Source organism: Acanthochromis polyacanthus, chromosome 4, assembly GCF_021347895.1.
Source record: "Acanthochromis polyacanthus isolate Apoly-LR-REF ecotype Palm Island chromosome 4, KAUST_Apoly_ChrSc, whole genome shotgun sequence".
In the NCBI taxonomy this organism is placed as follows: domain Eukaryota; kingdom Metazoa; phylum Chordata; class Actinopteri; family Pomacentridae; genus Acanthochromis; species Acanthochromis polyacanthus.
In genome coordinates this window covers 35,495,326-35,518,592 of record NC_067116.1, presented here as the reverse complement: position 1 = coordinate 35,518,592, position 23,267 = coordinate 35,495,326, and the positions used below count along the sequence as shown (strand labels likewise).

The 23,267-nt window shown below is 41.5% G+C and overlaps 1 protein-coding gene across 2 annotated transcripts in view; it reads left to right on the top strand.

The window, feature by feature from the left end:
* Positions 1-1,675: 1,675 nt before the first annotated feature.
* Positions 1,676-23,267, top strand: part of usp24 (ubiquitin specific peptidase 24) — a 37,572-nt gene continuing 15,980 nt past the window's right edge. The window contains exons 1-38 of one of the 2 annotated variants that reach the window (XM_051947699.1): positions 1,676-2,118; positions 5,840-6,008; positions 6,246-6,313; positions 6,413-6,556; positions 7,686-7,811; positions 8,131-8,166; positions 8,253-8,318; positions 9,448-9,513; positions 10,368-10,442; positions 10,782-10,940; positions 11,036-11,150; positions 11,267-11,370; positions 11,539-11,646; positions 11,755-11,850; positions 11,995-12,156; positions 14,608-14,715; positions 14,799-14,948; positions 16,337-16,468; positions 17,516-17,627; positions 17,722-17,798; positions 17,958-18,098; positions 18,356-18,409; positions 18,499-18,614; positions 18,785-18,851; positions 19,041-19,151; positions 19,241-19,339; positions 19,505-19,678; positions 19,780-19,865; positions 20,136-20,244; positions 20,426-20,581; positions 20,728-20,825; positions 21,278-21,373; positions 21,474-21,696; positions 21,988-22,150; positions 22,380-22,541; positions 22,671-22,741; positions 22,835-22,995; positions 23,077-23,138. In XM_051947699.1, coding sequence (XP_051803659.1) covers positions 1,840-2,118; positions 5,840-6,008; positions 6,246-6,313; positions 6,413-6,556; positions 7,686-7,811; positions 8,131-8,166; positions 8,253-8,318; positions 9,448-9,513; positions 10,368-10,442; positions 10,782-10,940; positions 11,036-11,150; positions 11,267-11,370; positions 11,539-11,646; positions 11,755-11,850; positions 11,995-12,156; positions 14,608-14,715; positions 14,799-14,948; positions 16,337-16,468; positions 17,516-17,627; positions 17,722-17,798; positions 17,958-18,098; positions 18,356-18,409; positions 18,499-18,614; positions 18,785-18,851; positions 19,041-19,151; positions 19,241-19,339; positions 19,505-19,678; positions 19,780-19,865; positions 20,136-20,244; positions 20,426-20,581; positions 20,728-20,825; positions 21,278-21,373; positions 21,474-21,696; positions 21,988-22,150; positions 22,380-22,541; positions 22,671-22,741; positions 22,835-22,995; positions 23,077-23,138 — 4,501 coding nt within the window. In that variant the 5' untranslated portion in view covers positions 1,676-1,839. Of the gene's footprint in view, positions 2,119-5,839; positions 6,009-6,245; positions 6,314-6,412; positions 6,557-7,685; positions 7,812-8,130; positions 8,167-8,252; positions 8,319-9,447; positions 9,514-10,367; positions 10,443-10,781; positions 10,941-11,035; positions 11,151-11,266; positions 11,371-11,538; positions 11,647-11,754; positions 11,851-11,994; positions 12,157-14,607; positions 14,716-14,798; positions 14,949-16,336; positions 16,469-17,515; positions 17,628-17,721; positions 17,799-17,957; positions 18,099-18,355; positions 18,410-18,498; positions 18,633-18,784; positions 18,852-19,040; positions 19,152-19,240; positions 19,340-19,504; positions 19,679-19,779; positions 19,866-20,135; positions 20,245-20,425; positions 20,582-20,727; positions 20,826-21,277; positions 21,374-21,473; positions 21,697-21,987; positions 22,151-22,379; positions 22,542-22,670; positions 22,742-22,834; positions 22,996-23,076; positions 23,139-23,267 lie in introns of both variants that reach the window. The other variant, XM_022192696.2, reaches the window with a different exon arrangement.

Below are 23,267 nucleotides of genomic sequence, written 5' to 3'. Positions count from 1 at the left end.
GATCATTTATGAAACACTGTTAGCCTTTAAATGAATAATTAAATGTACAATCTGGAGATTTAAAACACGTTAAAGGTGTTCTAAATGTAATTTTACAGCACTTGTAAAATTATTGAATTGAGTTATTTTTTTTCTCTTCTCGAGTATTGATTTAGTTTTTTCTTTCATTTGTTTATTTTTGTAGTTTACCAGCTGGCGAACTATAATATATTGAAGCAACATTTATAACTCTGCAGTTAACTGGTGTTTATGTTCTATTAAGACTTAATTTACCATTGACTTTCATGTGGTCATGCATGTCGCCTTTATTTTAGTATTTATTGGTCTCATTTAAAGATATACTTGAAAAACAGGAGTCAGTACAATTGAAATCTCTAAACAAACTTTTGATGATTTGAAATGAGGCAGCAGCACATTTTCTTTTCAAAACTAAATGGAGAGAGGATGTTACTGTAGTTTTGAGAGCTCTGATCTGTTAAGTGCTCCCCAGAGTAGAATTCAAACATGGAAATACTGCATTCTCTGTCATCTACCCTCAGTTATGGAATAGCTTTCCAGAGGAGGTCAGAGCATCCGTTTCAGTGGATAGCTTCAAACGAAACCTAAAAATATATATTTTAGCCAAATATTTATGTAGTTTCATGTAATTTACCAGTATTTATTACATTTATTGTGGACTCTTGTTGTTATTTTATTATATTAGTTTTAATTTTTGATGTAAAACACTTTGAGTTGCATCTGTTTTATGAACTTTGTTACACAATGGGGGTATTATTTTTCGTAGCACTAGGGGTAGTAGTAGTACTTGCTTGGCTGAGGAAATCTGTAAACTGGTGTTGTATAGAAGCTGCAGCATTCCAGCAAGAAATCAATCATCTTCATACTCTTAGCCAAATGTTTTCTTTCCATTAAAAACGCAGTGTTTAATAAGTTATCCATGTTATCTTTCAAAAGCATAATTATTGAAGTTTATTGTTTTTCTTGTGTTCATTTCAATACATTTGTCAATTTCATTGCAGTATTTCCACTGCTGCAGATACACCCAATGCAATACTTACCTTATCTAAAAAACAGAAATAAATACATTTCTCATTCATGAAAAATTCAGTTATGATTTTGTATTTTCATTTTGGAAACATGAGGGTGCCAGCATATATTTTGGTACAACTTTGGCTCAATAGTGTGAACTGTACATGCAACACATAAATTGGTTGAAGTGATATTAGATGCATTATATACAGTCTATACATAAACTACTATTTATCATCTTCACAGGGGACCATTTCTGCTCTTGTGGATTAAAATTTTGAGATCCAAGAGAACAATCAAATCAGTCAAACTGTATCTCAGACTTCAGATAAACGATATACAATAAAGAGACAGCAATACAGAGAGAAAATGTGATTTAAATTTAATATAAACAGTGTCCTACAGGAGGAAAACATTGATAAGAAATTGTCAGTTAGAATCTCAAAATTTCTCACAGTGACTTTTTTTATTTAGTCATGCAAAGTTTTTGTTCATACGGTTTTTTTCTCATGAAAAGTGGCTGCCGTTCATCATTAATAACCCCGACAGTGAAAATTATACTGCTGTTAAACAGTAATTAACCTAGAAAATCGTTCCACCGTCCAGGATCCTTCGCTATGCGCGCTCCCGCGTGCAGCATGCAGTTCCTGGGAGCAGAAGTCTCCGCTACACCTATGTCGGCGCTGTTTTGGGGGAAGCGGATCGTGACAGGCCAGCAGCGGCGGACTGTAAACATGGCGGCGTGCACAGCTAAAGGGCTGTGCCGAACATCCCGTTATTATTAGTCTGAGAGACGGAGACACCCCGAAAATGGAGACCGAGGAGGAGCAGCACATAACGACGCTCCTCTGCATGGGGTTCCCGGACCCCGACGTGATACGAAAAGCGCTCCGGCTGGCAAAGAACGACATCAACGAGGCAGTGGCGCTCCTGACGAACGAAAGCCCCGGACTCGGGTATGGATACGAGCTGATGGAGAGCGGGCCTGCCCCCGGCTTGGGCTCGAGCGGAGATGGGGAAAACAGCGGGAGGACCGGGACTGGAGGGTTTGACCCGCCTCCAGCATACCACGATGTGGTGGATAGCGAGGTAAGAGCCGCCTCAGCGGGCATCATTTGAAGGGGGTAGAACATGGCCAAATGCAACTTGCAGGTGGGACTGGGCTCGCCCATTTAACTAGCTAAAGTTAGCTTCAATGCTACATGCAGCGAGCCGAACGTGAGCTGTCAGAGCAGGGGATAAACTACTCTCCAGACTTACAGGACAGTTCATGTCACTGCTTCATACATGACACGAGAATTACCTGTTATCATTAACCCCAGTTATTTATATAATGCATTGGAAAGGCTTCTCTGAACTTACAAGCTAACCTAGCTAGCTGGTAGCCGGCTAGCTAGCGTTGCTTGAGAGTTAAACGCGCCAGTAACTGGACCAGGAGCACTGAGGCATCTCTCTGGAGGATTGCAGTTTTCTGGGAGCTGTGGTAGCGGGTAATCAGTGCTATCAGTCAGCCTGCACAGAGACAGTTGGATCTACTGAGCATGCTTTTGCATATGTTAGCCACCGTTAGCTGCTCGTGTGACAGCGGCAACCGTGCTCAGCTCCTATGATTGCAGTCCACTAGAACCGGACTTACTGTTGAAGCGGTTTCGCAATTTCTTTGACATACGTGGCCATTTTGATCATCCGTCTGAACACATTCTCAGCTGTCATCTCAATGACAGTTGTTGTCTCATTCCGTGATCATTCTTAAATAGCGCGTGTGAGCACCTCAAGGGCCAGCCATTGGTCCTTCGACAGTAATTAACCTCCAAGTCCTTTCACTTCGTCCTTGTTTGCAGTGTTTATGTGGTGAGCTGCAGTGGCTTCTCATAAGTACCTGTCTACATGAGATATGGTTGCATTGCTCTGACTGACACCTTGAGGAATTCCAGGTTATTTGCCGTCAGCAACTTGACCTCAAACCTGTTGCCCACCTAGATGTCGAAAAAGCTTTGATGTGTTGCTAAAAAAAACCCCATTGCTGTCATTGAAAGTCAAAATCGCCTCATTTATGAGATCATTGATTGAAAAATTTCAGCCACTTGTTGTTTCCCTTTTTGTGGTCATGCTGATAAGTTGCTGTGATTGTGGGTCAACAGAACAGCTACAAATAAACCGTAGAGTTGCAACAAATAATCGAGAAGTTGTCAAGGCTTAAACTAAATGTCAACCATTTTGATAACTGATTAATCAGATTGAGTGAGAATATAATTCAAAATTCTCTAATAACAGCTCCTTAAATCTACATATCTGGTTTCTTTCATTATCTGAGACAGTAAACTAAATTCCTTTAGGTATGGACAAAGCAAGAAATTTGAGGATATTGTCTTTAACTTTGGGAAATAATCAACAGTTTTCACCATTTTGTAACACTTTATTGATCAAACAGCTGATTAAATAATCAAGACAATAATCAATAGATTATTCAGCAATAAAAATAACAATCAGTTGCAGCCTTAGTGACCACTTAGTCATTTTCTTACCATCAATTTTTTTCTTAATAACCATTACAATTCTTTATTGGCTGTTTTAGTGAGTCTTGAATCACCAATATTTGGTATTGACAGTGTGTATAAAATCAGAGCAATGTAAATAATAAACCAATTTTAAAAATTTAAATACAGTTATAATGGTGTTGTTATAAACCTTCCACAACTTTGCATCCACTGACCCCAGCTCCTGGTTCATCAAGAAACCCTCCTGTGAAAATCAAGTGTTTAGCCTCTATAGCGTGCCTATATGGTGTGTTTTTTAATATGCTATATGTGCAAAAGCCATGGCTGAACGGAAAGTCTAATTTGAAGCATTCCATTCAGACTAACTTGTCTAATGATACACATTTGAGACGTAAGCACAATGGCTTCATCCACTTACGTACGCATTAGAAAAAACACATTTGCTGAAAATGTTTCAGAAACAGAGAAATTACCAAGTGTCATTCCTGCATAGCATTATCAGTTCGTAAACATGCAATGTATGGAATGACATGGGTGAAAGGGATGTTTCCTCTCCCCTCTTCCTGTGTTTGCTGTATTTCTGCTTATGAGGCCTGTCATAGGTCTTTGGCCTCATGTTATGCTCCTAAATATAGCCCTGCAGTCTCCCTGACACACACAAACACATTGCAGTTTTTACCGGGGGTTCCCAGGAGGGTTGCGGGTGCATAGTAACAGAGTGGCACTGAGTTGCCTCATCGTCCGGCCCAACAACACACACACACACACACACACACACACACACGCTCACTGTGCCTTTGAGACATGAACCTTTCCCCTAAAGCCTTTCGGTGTAGAAACAGTGAGAGCTTTGCAGCTTAGATTAGTGCTTGATAGTGATTCTTATGATGTTTTCTACATTTCATTCAAAGGGAGAAAGCTTCCTTTCCCCCTACGCTGTCAGTCCTGTTTAAAACAATCATATCAGTTTGTAGAGCCAAGTTGAATCAACTGTGAGTTGTATCTGCCAGCAGTGAGATGTCTTGTCTTAGCTGGTCTTTGAACATACTGTTTTCTAAGATCTGTATTAGTTCACTCTCCCTCCCTCTTTCCTTCCTCTCATCACATCAATGTGTCATATCTGATTTTCTTAAACAAGGGAAGAGATGAAATGTGATGCTTCTCTATTGCTTCCGCTTTCCTCCCTCCTGTTCTACTCTCACTTGTGGACTTAATTTCCAGTTATCGCTTTCTATATCTCATGCAGCACAGTGAAACATACACCTAACATGTACATGGTCATGGAAGCTAATATGTGGAAATGTAATCAAAAATGCTAAGATTAGACCTAACTGTATTTTTCTGCATTAATATTTATGTTGTGCAGCACCCACAGGCGAAATTGACAAATGTGTTGTAATAGTTTGTCATGTATAATGCAGGGAGAGCTGAATCCTGAGGCTCAGTCATAGTTTAGCATACTTATCCATACCACACAGTAAGTCAGTCTTCATGAAATGGCACATGGACAGTGCAGACATGATGTAAATCACTGGTTGATTTCACTCTTAAGAGTTGATATGTCTGCTGTAATGTGCTAGTAGGCAGCACTGTTTCACAGGAGGGAGCTCTGCAGTTTAATCATGAATGTTCAGATGACTTCATGAATATGTAAGCAACCATATGAGGTAAATAATTCAATATGCTTTCACTAGACAGAGCGATGCATTTTACTACTGCTACCTGTTTTGTGTTCATATGGCAGCTGAGCTTGACCTTGGTGTTTTGAACCATAAATACAGAATAAATCAAAGCTGGCTTGAACTGAGTTGAATTTTAACTTTCCTTTCATTACCTGCTCAGGCATGACAGCACAAAATGCCATTGTGGGTAGCATCGTACTGCTAACGGGACAATGTCGTGTCATGGAGCAGAGTGTTCATTAACTCGACTCTAGCTCTCACACCCTGTCTTCCACATCATGGTCTTTTAGAGTTAATCACTGGTGAAGCACTTGAAAACAAACACCTGTCTCGATTTGTTTTTGAGGCTTCTTGAGGAGGAAATAGAGGGTAAAAATGATGCAGGGATGAAGGGCATATCGTCAAGGAGAGGACACGCGTTCCAAATGACTGCTATCGCGCTTCTCCCAGAGGGAGGAAAAGAATCAAGCATCATCCTGTCTGACTCTATCGTTGCCAGAGACCATTTGTATTAGTCTAGCGTCGCGCAGAGGACAGTTGCAGTGTCATTATAAAACAGTGGGAGCAGCTGTGTGAAATAAAGTCACCCTCTGTATTAGGCAGTAATTTCTGTCTGTCTGTGTGTTACAGAGGAGCAATGATGAGAATGGGAATTGCTCAGGAGGAAGCATGGAGTTTCCCACCACTAACCTGTACGAGCTGGAGAGCAGAGTCTTTACTGACCACTGGTCCATACCTTACAAGAGAGAGGAGTCCCTGGGCAAGTGTCTCATTGCCTCCACCTGCCTTGCTCGTCACGGTAAGAGAAAGTGTGTGTGTGATGGAAATCTTTGTTTTTGAGGTCTATGTTAAATTAAGTCTGCATAATCTTGTAGATGCCATGTTTTGTTTGGATCATCGGGTGTTTTTCACATGCTGCTATTCTGGACACTCATGTTGCGTGTCTCAATATGCCATTTACTCTGCGACAGCTAGGTTTTTGTCCAAGTTTAGATATGGGATAAATGTGTGAATCCAACATCTCCCTCTCTGCCAGGTCTTGCTGACGCAGATGAGAACTGCAAGCGCTTTATGGATCGGTGCATGCCAGAGGCCTTTAAAAAGGTGAGCAACAGAGATGCAGACCTTTAAGTGACAGCTTGAGTAATTATCATACATTACCCAACTTCCCTCCTGTCTATCTGTCTTGTTCACTGTCACCAGTTGCTGACCAGCAGTGCTGTACACAAATGGGGCACCGAGATTCACGAGGGAATCTACAACATGCTCATGTTGCTGGTGGAGTTGGTTGCAGAGAGGGTGAAGCAGGACCCAGTGCCTGTAAACCTGATGGGAGTCCTGACCATGGTGTGTGATCTCAGAAAGTCAGAAAACATCCAACATTGTCAGTTACTCTTTTGACACCCCTTTCAGACATGCTTTTCTTTCTGGTAATCTGACAACTAAGTTTGTCAGCTTCTTGTCTGAATAAACACCCTGATGCCTTCTCCATTAACGTCACAAGTTTTTACAGCATACACAGCTGATGTTCTTCAGAATCATGTGAAGCAGTTAAGGTGAACAATTTTTACACAATTCAGCCACAGTATTGGTCCAAAAACATCACGGAGAGCACCAAAAACTGTTTGTGGCCGAAAACACCTTTCTCGTTACAATAAAAATGTAACTTTACTACATTGAGGACAGAGACTGTAACAGGTCAGATGAAGGCTCATCAATGATGAATGTAATCCCGGTTTTGACTAAATGGCAACAGGAGGAATTTGTTGCTTCCAGTTGTTTGTAGAAGTCTTTTCTCTTGGTTGATACTTGTAGCATCGTAATGTTCTGCTGCAGGATCCATACGAGTGTTTCCCAAGCAGAAGAGTAGCATGTAATTATGCATACTGAACAACAGAAGCACCTTCATTAATTACTTATTATTATAAATGATCCCGCATGGAGGCAGGAGCGATAACAATCAAACAGGAAGTAACACTTTTTACTTTTCTTCACATTAGACAAGTGAGCTAGAACACACAGTTACAGTTCATAGGGTGCAGTTAAATTATTAGTTGCACGTAGGATTATTATTCAGTCTTTTGTTTATTATCAGTGCATTGATATCCATTATGTCATTTGTCTGACAAATATCGCACACATGCCGTGGCTCTCTGTGGTATGTATGTCTTAATGAGGCCATGTAAGAAGCTTTAACATGTCTGAACAGAATGCTTACAAAGACTGGCAAAGCCAGTTGCATATCACATTTGCATCAGAGGATAACTGACTGTTTAACAAGACGGATCTTTTAATGATACGTTGTTTAAAATTTAATCTTCCATTGTGGTTTCACTATTCACTGCTAATCCATCAATTTTTCAAGGATATTGGTTTGGCTTTGTAAAGAAATACCTGTTTTATCTAATCCTTGGAAATCAGATGTGACAGCGCACCATTGAGTACGTATTTGCTGTGTCTTTGGTTTTGTGTTCAGGCCCTTAACCCTGATAATGAGTACCATTTTAAGAACCGGATGAAGGCCTGTCAGAGGAACTGGGCCGAAGTTTTTGGAGATGAGGCCAATATGTTTGCCGTCTCTCCTAGCAACGCCTATCAAAAAGTAAGGGACGCCATTTTTGTCTGTACTCACCCTTTGTTATGACGTGTCATTGAACTATTGTATGTGTGCCAGTTTGTCCAGATGTACGTGTAAGGAATTAAATACATATTAGCCTTTGTGTGTCGTTCATAGTCATGTTCAGGGGCAGCAGACAAGCAGATTTTTTCCCCCCACAGTGTAGCCACATTGGCTCAGGAGAACATGTGAGACTGACAGACAACAGCTGTCGCAGAACTTAATGTGTGTTTGTGTATCATGTGAACTTGCAGTGTCATTGCTGCATAAATCCACTTTCAACATAATGAATTATCTGTTTCAGGAGCCTCACGGTTGGCTGGTTGATTTGGTGAATCGGGTGAGTAATGAAGTGTCACCGAAATGTCATTATACATATGCCAAAGTTGCCTCATATGTTTACGATCTCTTGTCTTTTTTGTGAAGTTTGGAGAATTGGGAGGATTCACTGCAATACAGGCAAAACTCAACACAGAGGAAATCGAAATCGCTGTAAGAAAAACTGTCCTTGCTTTTGACTTTTTGTGTTATTTGTACTAATGTATCTTAAAAGTGATGAAATAGTTCCCGTCCTTGTGATGGATGAAGAGGCACTGTAGATACACTTTGAAGAAGTCTATAGAGGCAAAAGGTCACCATGTTTACCCCCACTGCTCTCAGCTGCAGGGTGCTGAATGTGTCTCTCTTTCCCCCTCTCAGTAATATTCACTTACACACAAACACACTCTCTCATCCTCCCGCTGTGTGATGGTTGAAATGCTCTGTTGTTTTATGTCTTCTGAGGCATCCTTGTACTGATGCTTCTTTCTGGGAACCTTGCCGGAGCCACAACATTGCATAGCTATTGATTCAGTGTGTGTGTGTGCATGTACACACTCTCCCTCTAACCATTAGCATATTAATAAGGCAGAGACTCTGTGCAGACCACTGTTGCATTCTTTGGCAGCATTGGGACCTTAGCAGAGTGTGTAAGCTGTCGGATACCTAACGTACTCCAAGCACAGTCAAGAGATGTGAAAGTGAAAGGAGACAAAGATAATGGCAGGAGCACTCTCCCTCCTCTTCTAAGTCCCGGGGGTGATTCATTCATTTGTCTGCTTTGAGCAGGAAGTCAAGTGGGGTGGAGCAGTGGATAGTGGGAGAAAGTAGAGGAGAGGGAGCAGCTCATAGAGAGCTGAGATGGAAGATAGTCAAAAACAGACAGCAACACAGGAGTCATTCATTAAGCTCCTGTGATTTAGCACCGAATGACAAATGACAGCTGGGCTCCAGTATCGGAAACTCACCCACACATCTGTTAGCGCTCACTCCCTCTCGCTCGCATGCAATCTTCAAAACACAGTATCAGTTTAAACCCAGACTGACCTCTGGCCTACACACTTCAAATCCAGAAGAGTGGCAGAGTGTTGTTGTTGTGTCTGTGCCATCGAAAGTGGCACCAGTAATTAAATACCAGTCTCACAACTGCTCAAGACAGATTGCTGCTACAGAAACGAACAAATATGCAATGAGGAATTCTTATGATCGTTAGTCATACCACAGCTGTGATTGATAAGTTGATTTCCTTTTTTGGTTTTTGTGATTCCTGAGCTGTTCTGTCTCCTTTTATCTGGCTACACAGTGTGTATCTGCTCTGGTCCAGCCTCTTGGTGTTTGCGCTGAATACCTAAACTCCAGCCTTGTCCAGGTGAGTTACCTTATCTACTCAGACACACAAGTTTATGCTTCTTTGTGAGGACACTTGCAATGTATTTCGTGGTCCCGTCCCTAGCATAATACATCACAGCTAAAGACCCAAACCCAACTCTTACCAGAACCCTAAAATGAAGCTTTATCCTTTAAATAGCCCAAAGGAGGACTGTGAAAAAGTAAGGACTTCCCAAAATGTCTTAGACTTCTAAGGTCAGTTTTATACTTTATGTGAGTAAGCAGAGGTCCACAAGGGTCTGTGTGCCATAAATTTCAGAATCTGCACAAGTCCACAAGAGTCTATGTGGGCTCCTCTGTGGGTGGCCATGTGCAGTTCCAATTGTATGCCTGTGTGGCAACAATACTACAAGGCTGTATTGCCCATGTTTGGCAGTAATCTGTATGCATGGAATACACAGATCTACTGTGAATGTCCAGTGCAAAGTCTTCCAAGCAGACTAGAAAGTGTTGAAATAACAACATAGCATCTATTGAATTCATGTTCACAAGGAGGTATAATCAAACCTTAAGATCAAACACTCAAACTGGCCCTCACAAAGATAGTCTGCTATATGAGCACAAACAGTCTCACAGTGGAAGTATGCAAACCTTCATTTGTTTCTCTGTGTCCTTTCTTTGTTTTAATTAGTTTGACTGATGCTAATTTGTCTTTATGTCTATACTCTCTCTCGGAATGTTGAAATTCATTGTCGGATTTGTTACCATGACCCATGTGCTCCATTCTGATGTGTTTATACCCTATTTTTATTTGCTGTGTACTGTTGCTGTTTTGCTGCTGCAGTAGCCCACTTTTCTCACAGGAATCATGAGAGTTTCACTTTGTTTTCCCAGCCCATGCTTGATCCAGTCATTCACAAGATGATCACATACGTACAGAACCTGGAGGAAAAGGACCTTAAAGACAAGGTAGTGCTTTATAGTTGAAGCCTCATACGACTGAATGCGCATAAAGTTGTTGTGAAAATTCTCAAAATGCATGTAAACTCCATAGACACCTCTGTTTACTGACCTGGAATGAGCCATCTGACTTTGGTGTGCTTTCAATTAAAACCAGTCAGTGCTGAGAGATGGGAAACCAATAAGTGACTTTGTGCTTGTAACCAGTGAACCTCGTGTTTGCATCCTCTTTGGAAGCTTTCAGTGGGAGGAAACACTGACAAGGACCTTAATTTAGTGGAACTGGCTCTAAGTTGGTGTGAAAAAGGGGATTCTTTTGGAAGTTAATCAGCTGTCTTTTAACTGTAGCGTCTGGTGAGCATCCCAGATCTGCTGTCGGCCATCAAGTTGTTGTGTATGAGGTTCCAGAGGGAACTGGTCACTGTTGTGGACGACCTGCGGCTAGATACACTTCTGCGTATGCTCAAAACCCCCCATTTCTCGACCAAGATGAACTCCCTCAAAGAGGTCAGTTCTTATGGATTTACAACTCGTGACTTTTTCTGTGTTTCAGTCCATGTTTGGTTTCACATCTCACTGTTTTACATGCATTTTTCACTCAGGTGACAAAGTTAATAGAAGAGAGCACAGTGTCAAAGACAGTGAAGAACGCTATTGACACTGATAAACTGCTAGACTGGCTTGTAGAGAACTCAGTCCTGTCAATAGCACTGGAAGGTAAGAATGAACAATTAAATGTAGTCAATACTTGCACAATCAGAAACAAACAGACAAAAACAGATATGTTAAGCTTATGGTACAGCCGTTCATGTGTGATACTTTTCTTGTTTCAGGTAACATTGATCAGGCTCAATACTGTGAGAGGATTAAGGGAATCATTGAGCTGCTGGGGAGTAAACTGTCTCTTGATGAACTCTCCAAGATCTGGAGAATACAGGTACAGAGATGTTGTGTGTGTATAATGACATTTTCATTGTTCATCCTCAATATTTCTGTCTATTCATAGCTCAGAAACGATACCTGAACTGTATGTTTTTACATGTTGTTAGAGTATGACAAGTGACGCCCTTCAGTAGATGTATTGATTGTTGTATGGGCATTTCAGGCAGGCCAGTCATCAACTGTGATAGAAAACATTCATACAATAATTGCTGCTGCTGCTGTGAAGTTCAGCTTCGATCAACTCACCCACCTCTTCGTCCTCATACAAAAGGTCTGTCCTATCTCTGTAACGTTTTTTTTTTCTGATTAAAATGTTGGATGTAACTGCTAATTAAGCATGTGTACATTATTAATAATAGCATGTTTGCTCATTATTTAGAGCTGGGAGGTTGAGAGTGACCGTGTTAGGCAAAAGCTGCTCAGTTTGATCGGGAGGATAGGCCGAGAAGCTCGCTCCGAAACTACAACAGGAAAGGTATGCTGTTTGTATCTGTATTTTCCTCAAGGCTGAGCACATTCAGAAATAATTAGAACACTGGATAAAGAAATCTAAAGTGTGTAACATTTCAACATAACAGTGTAGCCTTGAGTCTGAAGCATCTTTTGTTTGTCTGTTCAGGTGCTGGAGGTGCTGTGGGAGCTGGCTCACCTCCCCACCCTGCCCACCAGTCTAGTTCAGCAGGCGCTGGAGGAGCACCTGGGGATCCTGAGTGACGCCTACGCTGTCAAGGAGACCGTGAAACGGAGTTACATCATTAAATGTATTGAGGACATTAAGAAGGTGAGACACACATGTTACAGTATTGTTTTTGATACATGTGAGGACTGCTGTTTATGGTGGCTTCACTCACACTTCTCACTCTACTTTCTATTTACAGATATGTAAACAGGGACTGTTTATTTAGCAACACAAAATGTATCTTAACGGTGTGAAGGAAACATTACGTTGGACCCCTACATTTTTTGTCCTGTAGTGACAGTTTTGTTCCTAAGTTAATGCTGCGTATTAACCTTCACCTTCAGTTTGTTTAACTCTTGCATCACAGCGTGCCCCAGTCCATGGAGCCACAGAGGGGTATGGGGTTGGGATGTCTGTCATTTCAAACAAGTTCCTGTCCACCAGGAGTTCATTTATTTCAAAGCTTTTTTAAAAACTCTCGTTTGGTTGATTCAGTTTCTTTGACAATGCTAGAATCCCTATCACACATCAGAGGCCGATGTCACATAATCTCATCATGTTTACTGCCTCCTTTCTCATTTTTCCTGTTCATAGCACTGCCTTTTGAGTCAGTTGAGCTTCTTTATCAAAATGCTTACAAACTGATTTTTCATAGTTTCTTTTTTCATACTTTTCTTTTTTGTTAATGTTTACACAAAAATAGGATTCAGGCAAACTCATGTAACTTCACTTATAGTGGATAAACTCAATTCTTTATTGGAGAACTTTCACTTGTATCGGTTAAATGCAGGTGAGGTTTTGTACTAACAAACACTATGCTAACATTTAGAGCAGATTATGCTGTAATAGTAATCAGAGAAGGGTGTATTCATGTATTTGTCAGGTGTAACACAGGTGACAGGTAACATTTAATAATATGGTTCGACAGATTATCCGCCTGGTGACTGTTGGATCAGGTATTCAGCATTTTCACAAATATCTGTATTACTTTTTTAACTGATTCCCATTAAAACAAATACATTCAGATAGATGCTAGTATGGTTTCGATGCAACCACCGCTCTCGATTTGTGGCCACTATTTTTTGCAGTCTAGCAACAATGTTTCAGTCACACAGATTGGTCACAGTCCATGAGTAATAGCCTCTAAATACTGAAGGATAAATGTAGGAAGCTTCTCTTTTTGTTTATCATATATAAAACATAAATTAAAAGAAGCATTTGAGCTAAATATTTTTCTTGCGTTATTCTATATTTTGACACCTAGATTTTGACTTTTCTCAGTCTCCTTGATGATATATAATATGCGTTAGCCCAGCACAAACACATTTGTTGACTTAAAGAAAACAAGTTAAAGTGTATGCGATAACAACCACATTATAGTGTATTATTCAGAACTTATTGAAGAAAGTAAATGGAAGGAAGTAAAGTGTTCCCAGAAAGTCTTGAAGTTATCATAGGAAAAAAAAAAACTAGCCAACATAAGGCATTAAGGTTAAGAAAGCTTTAAAAGAAAGTAAACTGATTTTAAATTAACAGTAAAATATCATACGTATAAGAATCTAAAAATATTTTGGATTTGTGCTTTGTCATGCTTTTCTAAATGTGTTTGTTCTGTGTCAGTTATCCATGTATAGGTGTACATGCTCGCTCTCCAACATGACCAGCTGATACACCTAAATACAACCGAGCTGTTTTTAGTTACATCCGTGCTTTTTCTGATGTGACCTGACACATCATATCCTCAGTGAAGGATTATTTACTGTAGCCACACTTACAGAACTCATTATACGTATCAGCCTTACAAACCTCACTTGTTACAGCGTGTTTACACAAACATTTACAAATGTCCCGTTTCAAATTAAATGTATGTCTCCAGACTCATGCTCAGGAGGACAGTAAAGGCAGCGACACTCAAAGCCCATTTTTTATTGGCACTTGGGGCAAGAAGAAATCTAACTCGTTGGCTAAAGTAAGAGAAGAATCCAATACAATGTGTATTTCTACTGACCAATGTGTATCCAATCTCGCTGCTTTACACCTGCCATCCAATTGTGGAAGAGGGTTTGACCACAAAGGGGGTTTCGTTGGTCACACGTTGATAATTTCACACACGAGGTAGTTTAACCAGGTGTGTGTTAATCTTTCGCTTGCCTCACTAAGAGGGCTTTGGCACTTGCTAATGATTACACAGTGGTGTTGATCTTGTTCTGGGTGAGAGTTGGCTCAATTGAAAGAGATAATTTAGCTGCTGGATGAGTGGTCAGCTTTGGTGGAAGTGCTAGCACAATTACGAGGAAACTAATCAGAACCATGGATCTGCACAAGTGAAGTGTTTGATATTTGACTTTCAAAAATGACTCATTTGGACTTGAGTGCTTTACATCCCTGGCTCTGATTTTTTTTCCTCATGTTTTCATGAAGCTGTTACTGCAAAAATAGTGAGTCTGTTATGACAAAGCTGTGATTTCAGATGAAAACCGAACATGTAGCATGTGTTTATGGACTCATTGTGATTCAGCAAATGTTATCTGATGTGTGTGTTTGTCTCAACAGGCCTCTCAGCAGAGCAGTCCTCAGTCGGTCTGGGTCGTTCCTGCCCTACGCCAGTTGCACGAGATAACCCGTTCTTTCATCAAACAGACCTATCAGAAACAAGACAAGGTACCACAAACACACACAGGCCATCTGAAGGATCTGCTCTACAAACAGTGTTGTTATGGTAACCTGTACCCGCCTCCTCACAGAGCATCATCCAGGACTTGAAGAAGAACTTTGAGATCGTAAAGCTGATCACTGGATCCCTTGTCTGCTGCCATCGACTCGCCGTGACGGCTGCGGGTAATAATGGCCTCTCAGGCTCCACCCTGGTGGATGGACGATACACCTACCAGGAGGTTTGTCTTTATTGGATATTCTCTTGTAATGTTTTCCAGAGGGCTAAAGCATGAAGCAAGTTTGAAATAGCTAACCTAAATCCTCAGTCAGAGTTAACAATAACCACGATGGTTATCAACTTTGTTATTGTTTGTTGTTAATGCAGGCTTAATGCTTCAACACATCATGTGACTCTCCTTCTGCACAAAATGAAACGATCTTGTGCTGGCTACTTCAGTCAACAGGTTGTTACAATGAGGAGCAACTAGGAATATTAAAATTTCTGATGTTATAAAGCGCAGCTTCACAAATGATGCAAGACAGGATTGCTGCTATAAAACTGCTTAACATGTGCTATATAATATATTTATTTTATCAATCAATGTCGCTGCTTATTTCTAACGCTTCCCATAGACTAAATAGTTCTGTAATCTGTATTCCATTAGCTGCAGTACCAGCAGTGTAAGCGGACTTCACAGCAAATCATGATGAAACACAAAAACCCATGCATATTTCTGCATCACCAGCTGAATACAGTTTGTGGTACTGAAACTACACAGCTTCATTCAGTGATGTTAGTAACGCACAGCTCAACAGGTTTGCAGATATAATATATTCTCAGAGTTAAAAATTTGTTTTGCTCAGAGAGGATTGTTAGAAAAGTTTTGGGTTAAATGGAGTTGCTTCTTACAACTAGTTTAAATCTTTTCTGTGGGTGAGGTTAGCTTTGTGGCTTAAGTTGTAGTGATCCAGTGACTTAAAATAGATCAACCTGACTTTATGCTTAACATACCTCACTAACCCAATAATCTTGCTTCGTAGTTCAGCCCTCAGTGCTTAGAACTGTATTTATTTTGTTTAACTGCACCGTAGCTCATACAGCTGATTTATGACACTCATATTTAATAATAATAATAATAATGGATTAGATTTATATAGCGCTTTTCTAGGCACTCAAAGCGCTTCACAATGGATCCATTATTCATTCGCTCACACATTCTCACTCTGGTGGTGGTAAACTACATTTGTAGCCCTGGGGCAGACTGACGGAAGCGTGGCTGCCAATCTGCGCCTACGGCCCCTCCGACCACCACCAACATTCACACGCATTCATACACCAGTGTGAGAGCAACACTGGAGACAAGACGGGTTAAGTGTCCTGCCCAAGGACACAACAGCACATGACTAGGCGAGAGCGGGAATCGAACCGCCGAACCTTTGATCATTGGACGACCCGCTCTACCACCTGAGCCACAGCCGCCCATTGTTAGCCATTGTTATGAGAAATATCTAATTTTACAAGAGCTGGTGCTACACTTTTACTGGAAGTAATCCAGTGTGAGCAGCATGGTGTTGATAGGATGTATTTGAGGGCAAAGATGACACATTTCTCTCAATCTGTGTTCAGTATCTGGACAGCCACCTGCGCTTCCTGGCCTTCTTCCTCCAGGAGGCCAGCCTCTACCTGGTCTGGAACAGAGCCAAGGAGCTCTGGGAGTGCCTGGTGTCAGGACCGGATGTTTGTGAGCTCGACCGTGAGGTATGAAAACAGTCCTCCCTGGCTATTTGTTTGTCATTGCAAGCAACGTTCTCTGCATGGCTGCTCTGAAGGAACGCAGGCAGGAGCGTAACAAACATTATCCGTTCAAATCAGTCTGTTCTGTCTTTTAAAGCAGGGTTCGAGGCAGGTACAGAATAAAGATTATAACAAAGGCAAAAGCATCATATGTAGATTGATTATATTATCTCAGAGATAATGGGATCAGAAATGTAATTATTTGTCTTGTGAATTCATCGCTAAATGTAATTAAGTTATGAGTGAGTATGCGAGTGATGGCAGATGGATAGGGTGAAAATGCCCGCAGCAGCTGAAATTCCAGTACGACTGCCTGCGCTGTGAGCAAATCAGTCATCTCAGTCTGTGTGGAATTTGGTTGGGAGCAAAATCTGCGATTAAATGTCAACGAAAATTAAAGTCTGCAACAAGTGGTCTTTGTTTGGCATAGCCTGAAGAGCATCTCCCACGTCAGATGTGTAGCTACATGTCGCAGCATTACACGCTGCAGCAGCTCTGTTCAGTATTACGTGTTATGTCCCTTTTATAGGATATATTGATTTGCACACAGATGGTGCTCCCATGAAACAAAATGATGTGTAATAAGCTGTAAATGTATCTGGCAAACTCGAGAGCCAGTATTCTGCCGATGGAGCTATAAGCTGTTTTCTCATTTTCATAAATCTACTAATCTGTGAACAGACTCACATCAGTTGTGACATCGTTTCATCTCTTCTCTGTTTTTTTCTGTAGAAGTAACTTGATCTGCTCAGTTTCGTTCACCATTGTTTGAAGTGCCGGTAGAAACTCAAAGGAGTATCACAAAAAACTCAGATTTTTAGCAGCACAGACATTACAGTGCAGAGGTATAAATGCTCACAGCAGTGTAGTTTCTGTGTAACTTCCATGCAGGAGTAAATATTAAGCTTTACCATAAATCAAATAGAAACTACACAGTGCACTTCATGCCAAGTTCTGTGTCCCAAATTCTGCTTCATTAAGCTTAAATGTGGTATGTCTTAATGTACGCAGATGTGTTTTGAGTGGTTCACCAAAGGACAGCATGACCTTGAGAGTGATGTTCAGCAGCAGCTCTTCAAGGAGAAGATCTTAAAACTGGAGCCTTATGAGATCACCATGAATGGTGAGAGATGCACTGTTCGCCTGCAGCACTTTATAATGAACAAGTATTGAAAATGGCAGTTAAAATGTTTTATGTTCTTTTTTGTGTGTCTCAGGTTTCAATCTATTTAAGACTTTCTTTGAGAATGTGAATCTGTGTGACCATCGTCTGAAGCGCCAGGGAACTCAGCTGGTCAGTCTCTGCTCACCTTCTCTGCATGTTGTTCTTTAGAAACTCTGTACTCAGTTCATCTTCAAGTCAGTGAGAGCTGGAGTGAACTGAAAATCTGCGCTCTTTAAAACACATTTTGGTTGACATTTACATTTAATGCATCATCTGATCTGATTACAGTGTGTGGAGCGCCTTGACCTGTCAGGGATGGATTTTATCTGGCGCATCGCCATGGAAACCCCTGATGAAGAGATAGCCAACGAAGCAATCCAGCTCATTATCACATACAGCTACACCAACCTTAATCCCAAGATGAAGAAGGTCAGTGTATGTGTGTGGACTAATACTGCTGCTTGGTCTCATAATAATTTGTTGCTTCTGCTTATCTGAGAACACTTGTCAGCATCTTAACTTAAGATGCTGACAGACTGATCTGACAGGCCCACACTCCTATTTATGACTTATTAATTAAGTGTACACTGTGTTCTGTAATAAGAATGTTGATTTGTTTGAATCACTGTGCTGTTGCCTTTTTGAATCTTAAAATCATGGACAGAATTAACTTTTCATCCTTACAGGATTCCGTGTCTTTGCACAAGAAGTTCATTGCTGATTGCTACAAGCGACTAGAGGTAAGCGGTAGAGTGTGTTGCAGGTATGATTGTGCCATTCCACAAAAATCAGCACCCAACAGCACATTCCTGTTTCTCTCTATTCTTAGGCAGCAAGTTCGGCCCTGGGTGGGCCTACTTTGACACATGCTGTTACTAGAGCAACCAAGATGCTGACGGCCACTGCAATGCCGACTGTGGCCACATCTGTACAATCACCATCCAGGTACAGAGGGGGGTTTGGGTAAGAACATAGTTACTAAACCTATTCAAGCACATTTGTCTTCAAATAATTAAGCCACTATCACTGCTAACACACAAGAAAAGAGCAAAGTTTTTAGCATAAATCCACTTGTTTATTGCTGTTGGAACTCTTCTGTGCATGTTGATCTCCAGATCCACTAAGCTGGTGATAATTGAACGACTGCTGCTATTGGCTGAGCGCTACGTCATCACTATTGAGGTAGGACATCATTGTCTGTTTGACTGCCAGTTTGCATGAGAAAAAGGACTCGGTCACCGGCAATACTTGTGCGATATTGTTTTAGTAGTTGAGTGTCTGTAAGTCATTTTCATGATTTACTCTATCTAGTGAAACATCAAAAGCTTGATGTTTAAATTTAACTCAATATTTTTATGTGTTTCTGTGTAGGATATGTACTCAGTTCCTCGCACTATTCTACCTCACGGGGCTTCGTACAATGGGCACCCTGTCACTCTTCACATCACCTTTGAGTCAACCAAAGATACTTTTTCCTTAGAGGTATTATAAGACTTCTCCTGCTTCACTCACAATTTTTTGAGTTCACATCTGCTGAGGAAGTTACTCCTTTGACTGTGTTTGTTCTGCAGACCCACAGTAATGAGACAGTAGGAAGTATCCGGTGGAAGATATCAGAGCACCTGAGCTGTCCGGTGGATAATGTCCAAATCTTTGCCAATGATAGTGTGGTAAGTATGAAAGACTGTTGAATCTGTCATTTCCTCACCAAAGGAAATATATGCCGCAAACTACAAATCAGTGGATGGTAAATTCTTCAGAGCATTTGCCACTGCTTCTTTGTTTGTCAGTTCTGATTTTTTTTCTAACGCCATCCCTTGACTGCCATGTGTTAGCTGACCATGAATCGGGATCAGAAGCTGCTGTCCCAGCTTGGCTTCAGTGACGAGCAGAGCCTGACTGTGAAGAGCTCAGGCACTGGCACTCCCTCTGGCAGCTCCGAGTCCTCAGCCTCCGCCTCTAGCAGTTCCAGCTCAGCCGTCTTCAACTCTGCCTACGCCTTGGAGCAGGTACCATCTGAGACATGAACTTAAATCTGCAGACTGCCAACTCACCGAGGCTTCTGCTGGTTCTGATTCACTGGACCCATGTTTTTCTGTTTTGTCTCCAGGAGAAGTCCCTGCCCGGTGTGGTGATGGCTTTAGTGTGTAATGTGTTTGAGATGCTTTACCAGCTGGCTAACCTAGATGAGTCCAGGTGAGATAGTATTTGTTATGCTGTAAACAGTTGTTAACAACAGCAACAGAAGAACCGTCATGATGTCATTGGGATACTGTTTGTCTGTATATACATTAAATCATAGACGGACAACCTTACACCTTGTTGTATACATGTGCGAGGTGGGAAAGTGGTTTTAGATTAATATTTAAACCATCTATATCATAATCTAACACAGCGAGTGTGACTGGACCTGGGGCAACTGAAGAGCCTGTTTATCATGTTTTAATTTATCATTTTAACCCTCAGGATCACTCTTCGTGTGAGGAAGCTGCTGCTGCTGATTCCAACAGATCCTGAAGTGCAGGATGCTCTTGACAACTTTGTTCCCAAAGAATCCAGCGTCTGGAGCCACCAGGTAACTCGGACTGTATTTTAATACAAGCATCAGCTGCTATTACAGAAACTGCTTTACTGTTCTCATTTATTGCCTTTATTCTGTCTTTGGAAAGTTTACATGACTTTCTCCAGTTTTCTTGTTGGCACTTCTCCTTCCTCTGTCTCAGTTATTTTCTAACTCTTGTTTCTCTTTTCTGTAGAAGACGCTCTTTACCCTCGGCCAGGGTACAGGCTCTCGCTCTCCATCCATGTCTTCAAAGCAGCAGCATCAGCCCAGTGCTGCATCCATCCTGGAGTCCCTTTTCAGATCTTCTGCCCCGGGCATGTCTACATTCAGAGTGCTATACAACCTAGAGGTACAAACACACATCTGACATGCAACTCCTCAAAAAACTCCAGAATTTTTCCATATTTCACATCTTCTGTCAAACCTTGAAGTGGGTTAGCAGCATGAGGTCTGTTTTCATCCCTTTTTTCTTTAATTCCTATTGTTGTTTTTTAGGTGTTGAGTTCAAAGCTCATGCCCACATCTGATGATGAAATGGCCAAAACCAGCAGCAAGTCCTTCTGTGAGAACTTTCTTAAAGCAGGAGGCCTCAGGTAACAGCAAATACAACATCTTTAATCAAAACAACCATCAATTTAGTTCATTTCTTTTTTTTTTTTAAATCACACTAAATCATAACATTTAATCACTTTATATACTTAATCACTTAATATAACAAGGCCAGGCTTTTACAATATAAAAGAGAGAAACCCAGCAATTTCCCATTGAGCAAAACACGATGATAATATGAAGGACAAACTCCCATTTAACAGCAACCATCTGACAGAAGCAGCCTCAAGGAAGGCAGCCATCTGCCTCCATCAGATGGAGTGAATCACTCCACTCTGTTTCCGTCGTTCCACTGTGGGAAGTGTCAGCAGACTTGTCGAGCTACATTATAGACTTAGACACAGACGCCACATGGCATATGCTTCAATCCTGACTGCCTCATGCTCTCTCTTACTTTTGTTCTTGACAGTGTTATTTCTCTGTGTTGTCTCTGCAGTCTGGTGGTGAATGTTATGCAGAGAGATTCCATCCCATCAGAAGTGGACTATGAGACCAGACAAGGGGTCTACTCAATCTGTCTGCAGCTGGCCAGGTACAAGACGTCTCTGAGATGTCACACTAATGGGGGAGGATACGGCATGTCACATACCAAGCTAGTCTTCCGTACATAAACATATTGTCTGTGTTTGCAGGTTTCTTCTAGTTGGTCAGAGCATGCCTGCAGCGCTGGATGATGATGTCATCAGAGATGGTGAGGCGCTATCGTCGCGTCCGTTCCGTAACGCTGGACGAGCCGGCCGACAGCTGTCTCTCTGTGGAACTCCAGAGAAGTCGTCCTACAGACAGATGTCTCTGTCCGAGCGCTCATCCATAAGAGTCGAGGAGATCATACCTGCTGCTCGTGTCGCTATTCAGGTACGAGACAAACACATTCAGCATCCAAGTCAAGTAAAGAAATCTTTATTGTCCCCGCGGGGCAATTTTTGGTGCAGCCAGCAGCAAAAACAACAAACAATCCAGCACAATAAAATGCAATAAACAACAGTAAATACACAACAGAAACAACAACAATAACAGTAATCAATTAAAATGCAATAAGATACAGAGATAAAGATAAAGAGAGCTGTTTTCATGGCAAATCCACATTTAGTTCAGCACCCAGACAGAGAATATTTCTAAGTATAGTGTTCATTCTCTCTTCTCTAGACCATGGAGGTGGGAGACTTCACCTCCACTGTGGCCTGTTTCATGCGTCTGACTTGGGCGGCTGCCGCAGGACGATTGGATCTGGTTGGAAGCCCTCAGCCAATCAGAGAGACCCACAGCTCACTTCTGCCGCAGGGAGTCCGTACCCGAGTCAGCAGTACAGGTGAGACAGAAAGCATACACAGAACACTTTTGCTCATGTGTTAGTTCTTCTCATTTTCTGTGTGGTGCCTTCATACCGCACATATAAGGAAAACATGTTTACACTCAACAGGTGTGGTAATTAACCTGTTCAGCTTCATTCCTGATTTGTCACCAACAGGTCATGCATGAACAGCTAAAAACGAAACCTGACCAAATGAAAGCAAAACAATGGGTCTGTGTGTTTACAGGAAGTAACTGCAGCTCCAGCAGTGAGGGTGAGACCACGCCAACAGCTCTGCATGCTGGGATATGTGTCAGACAGCAGAGTGTCTCCATCAAAGATGCCATCATCGCCCGTGAGGCCTTGTCACTGCTGGTTACCTGTCTGCAGTTACGCTGTCAGCAGCTGTGTAAGTGTCATGCAAAAGGACAGACAGCAAACATAGCGTTTGTTTTTCCTATTTGTACATTGCCGTGAATGCTCAATGCAGTTCCCATAATACTAGATTTGAAATGCCGTTCTTGCTTTCTTCATACAGGTTCTTTTTACAACCTTCCCTCCGTCAGTGATTTTATCATTGATGTTCTTTTGGGATCACCCAGTGGAGAGGTAAACAACACTCTCAGTAGACTGCACCTAAGAAATAAACCCCTAGCACTGCAGTGTCTTCACTTACATTTCCTCTGATTCTTCCTCCTTCAGATCCGTCGTGTGGCCTGTGATCAGCTGTACACGCTCAGCCAGTCTGACACTTCAGCCTTCCCTGAAGTCCAGAAGCCCAATTTGTTCCTCCTTTCAGTTGTTCTCACTGCTCAGCTGCCTCTGTGGAGTCCCACATCTGTCATGAGAGGGGTCAACCAGAGGTACCTTTGCTAGAAATACAAGACACAAAATATTTGAAACTTTAAAAGATATGTCATGTTGATTTCGCTTTTTCTTGTCAGGTTGTTGTCCCAGTGCACTGAATACTTTGATCTACGATGCCAGCTTCTGGATGACCTGACCAGTAAGTCACTTTTGTCAGTGCCTAGATCTGAAATGTGGTCCCACATGTGAGAATTGTTGTACTGCAGAGCTGACAGCCTCCTGTTTTAGCAACTTCAGGTCAGTGTACCACACATTTTTTTTCTCTGTT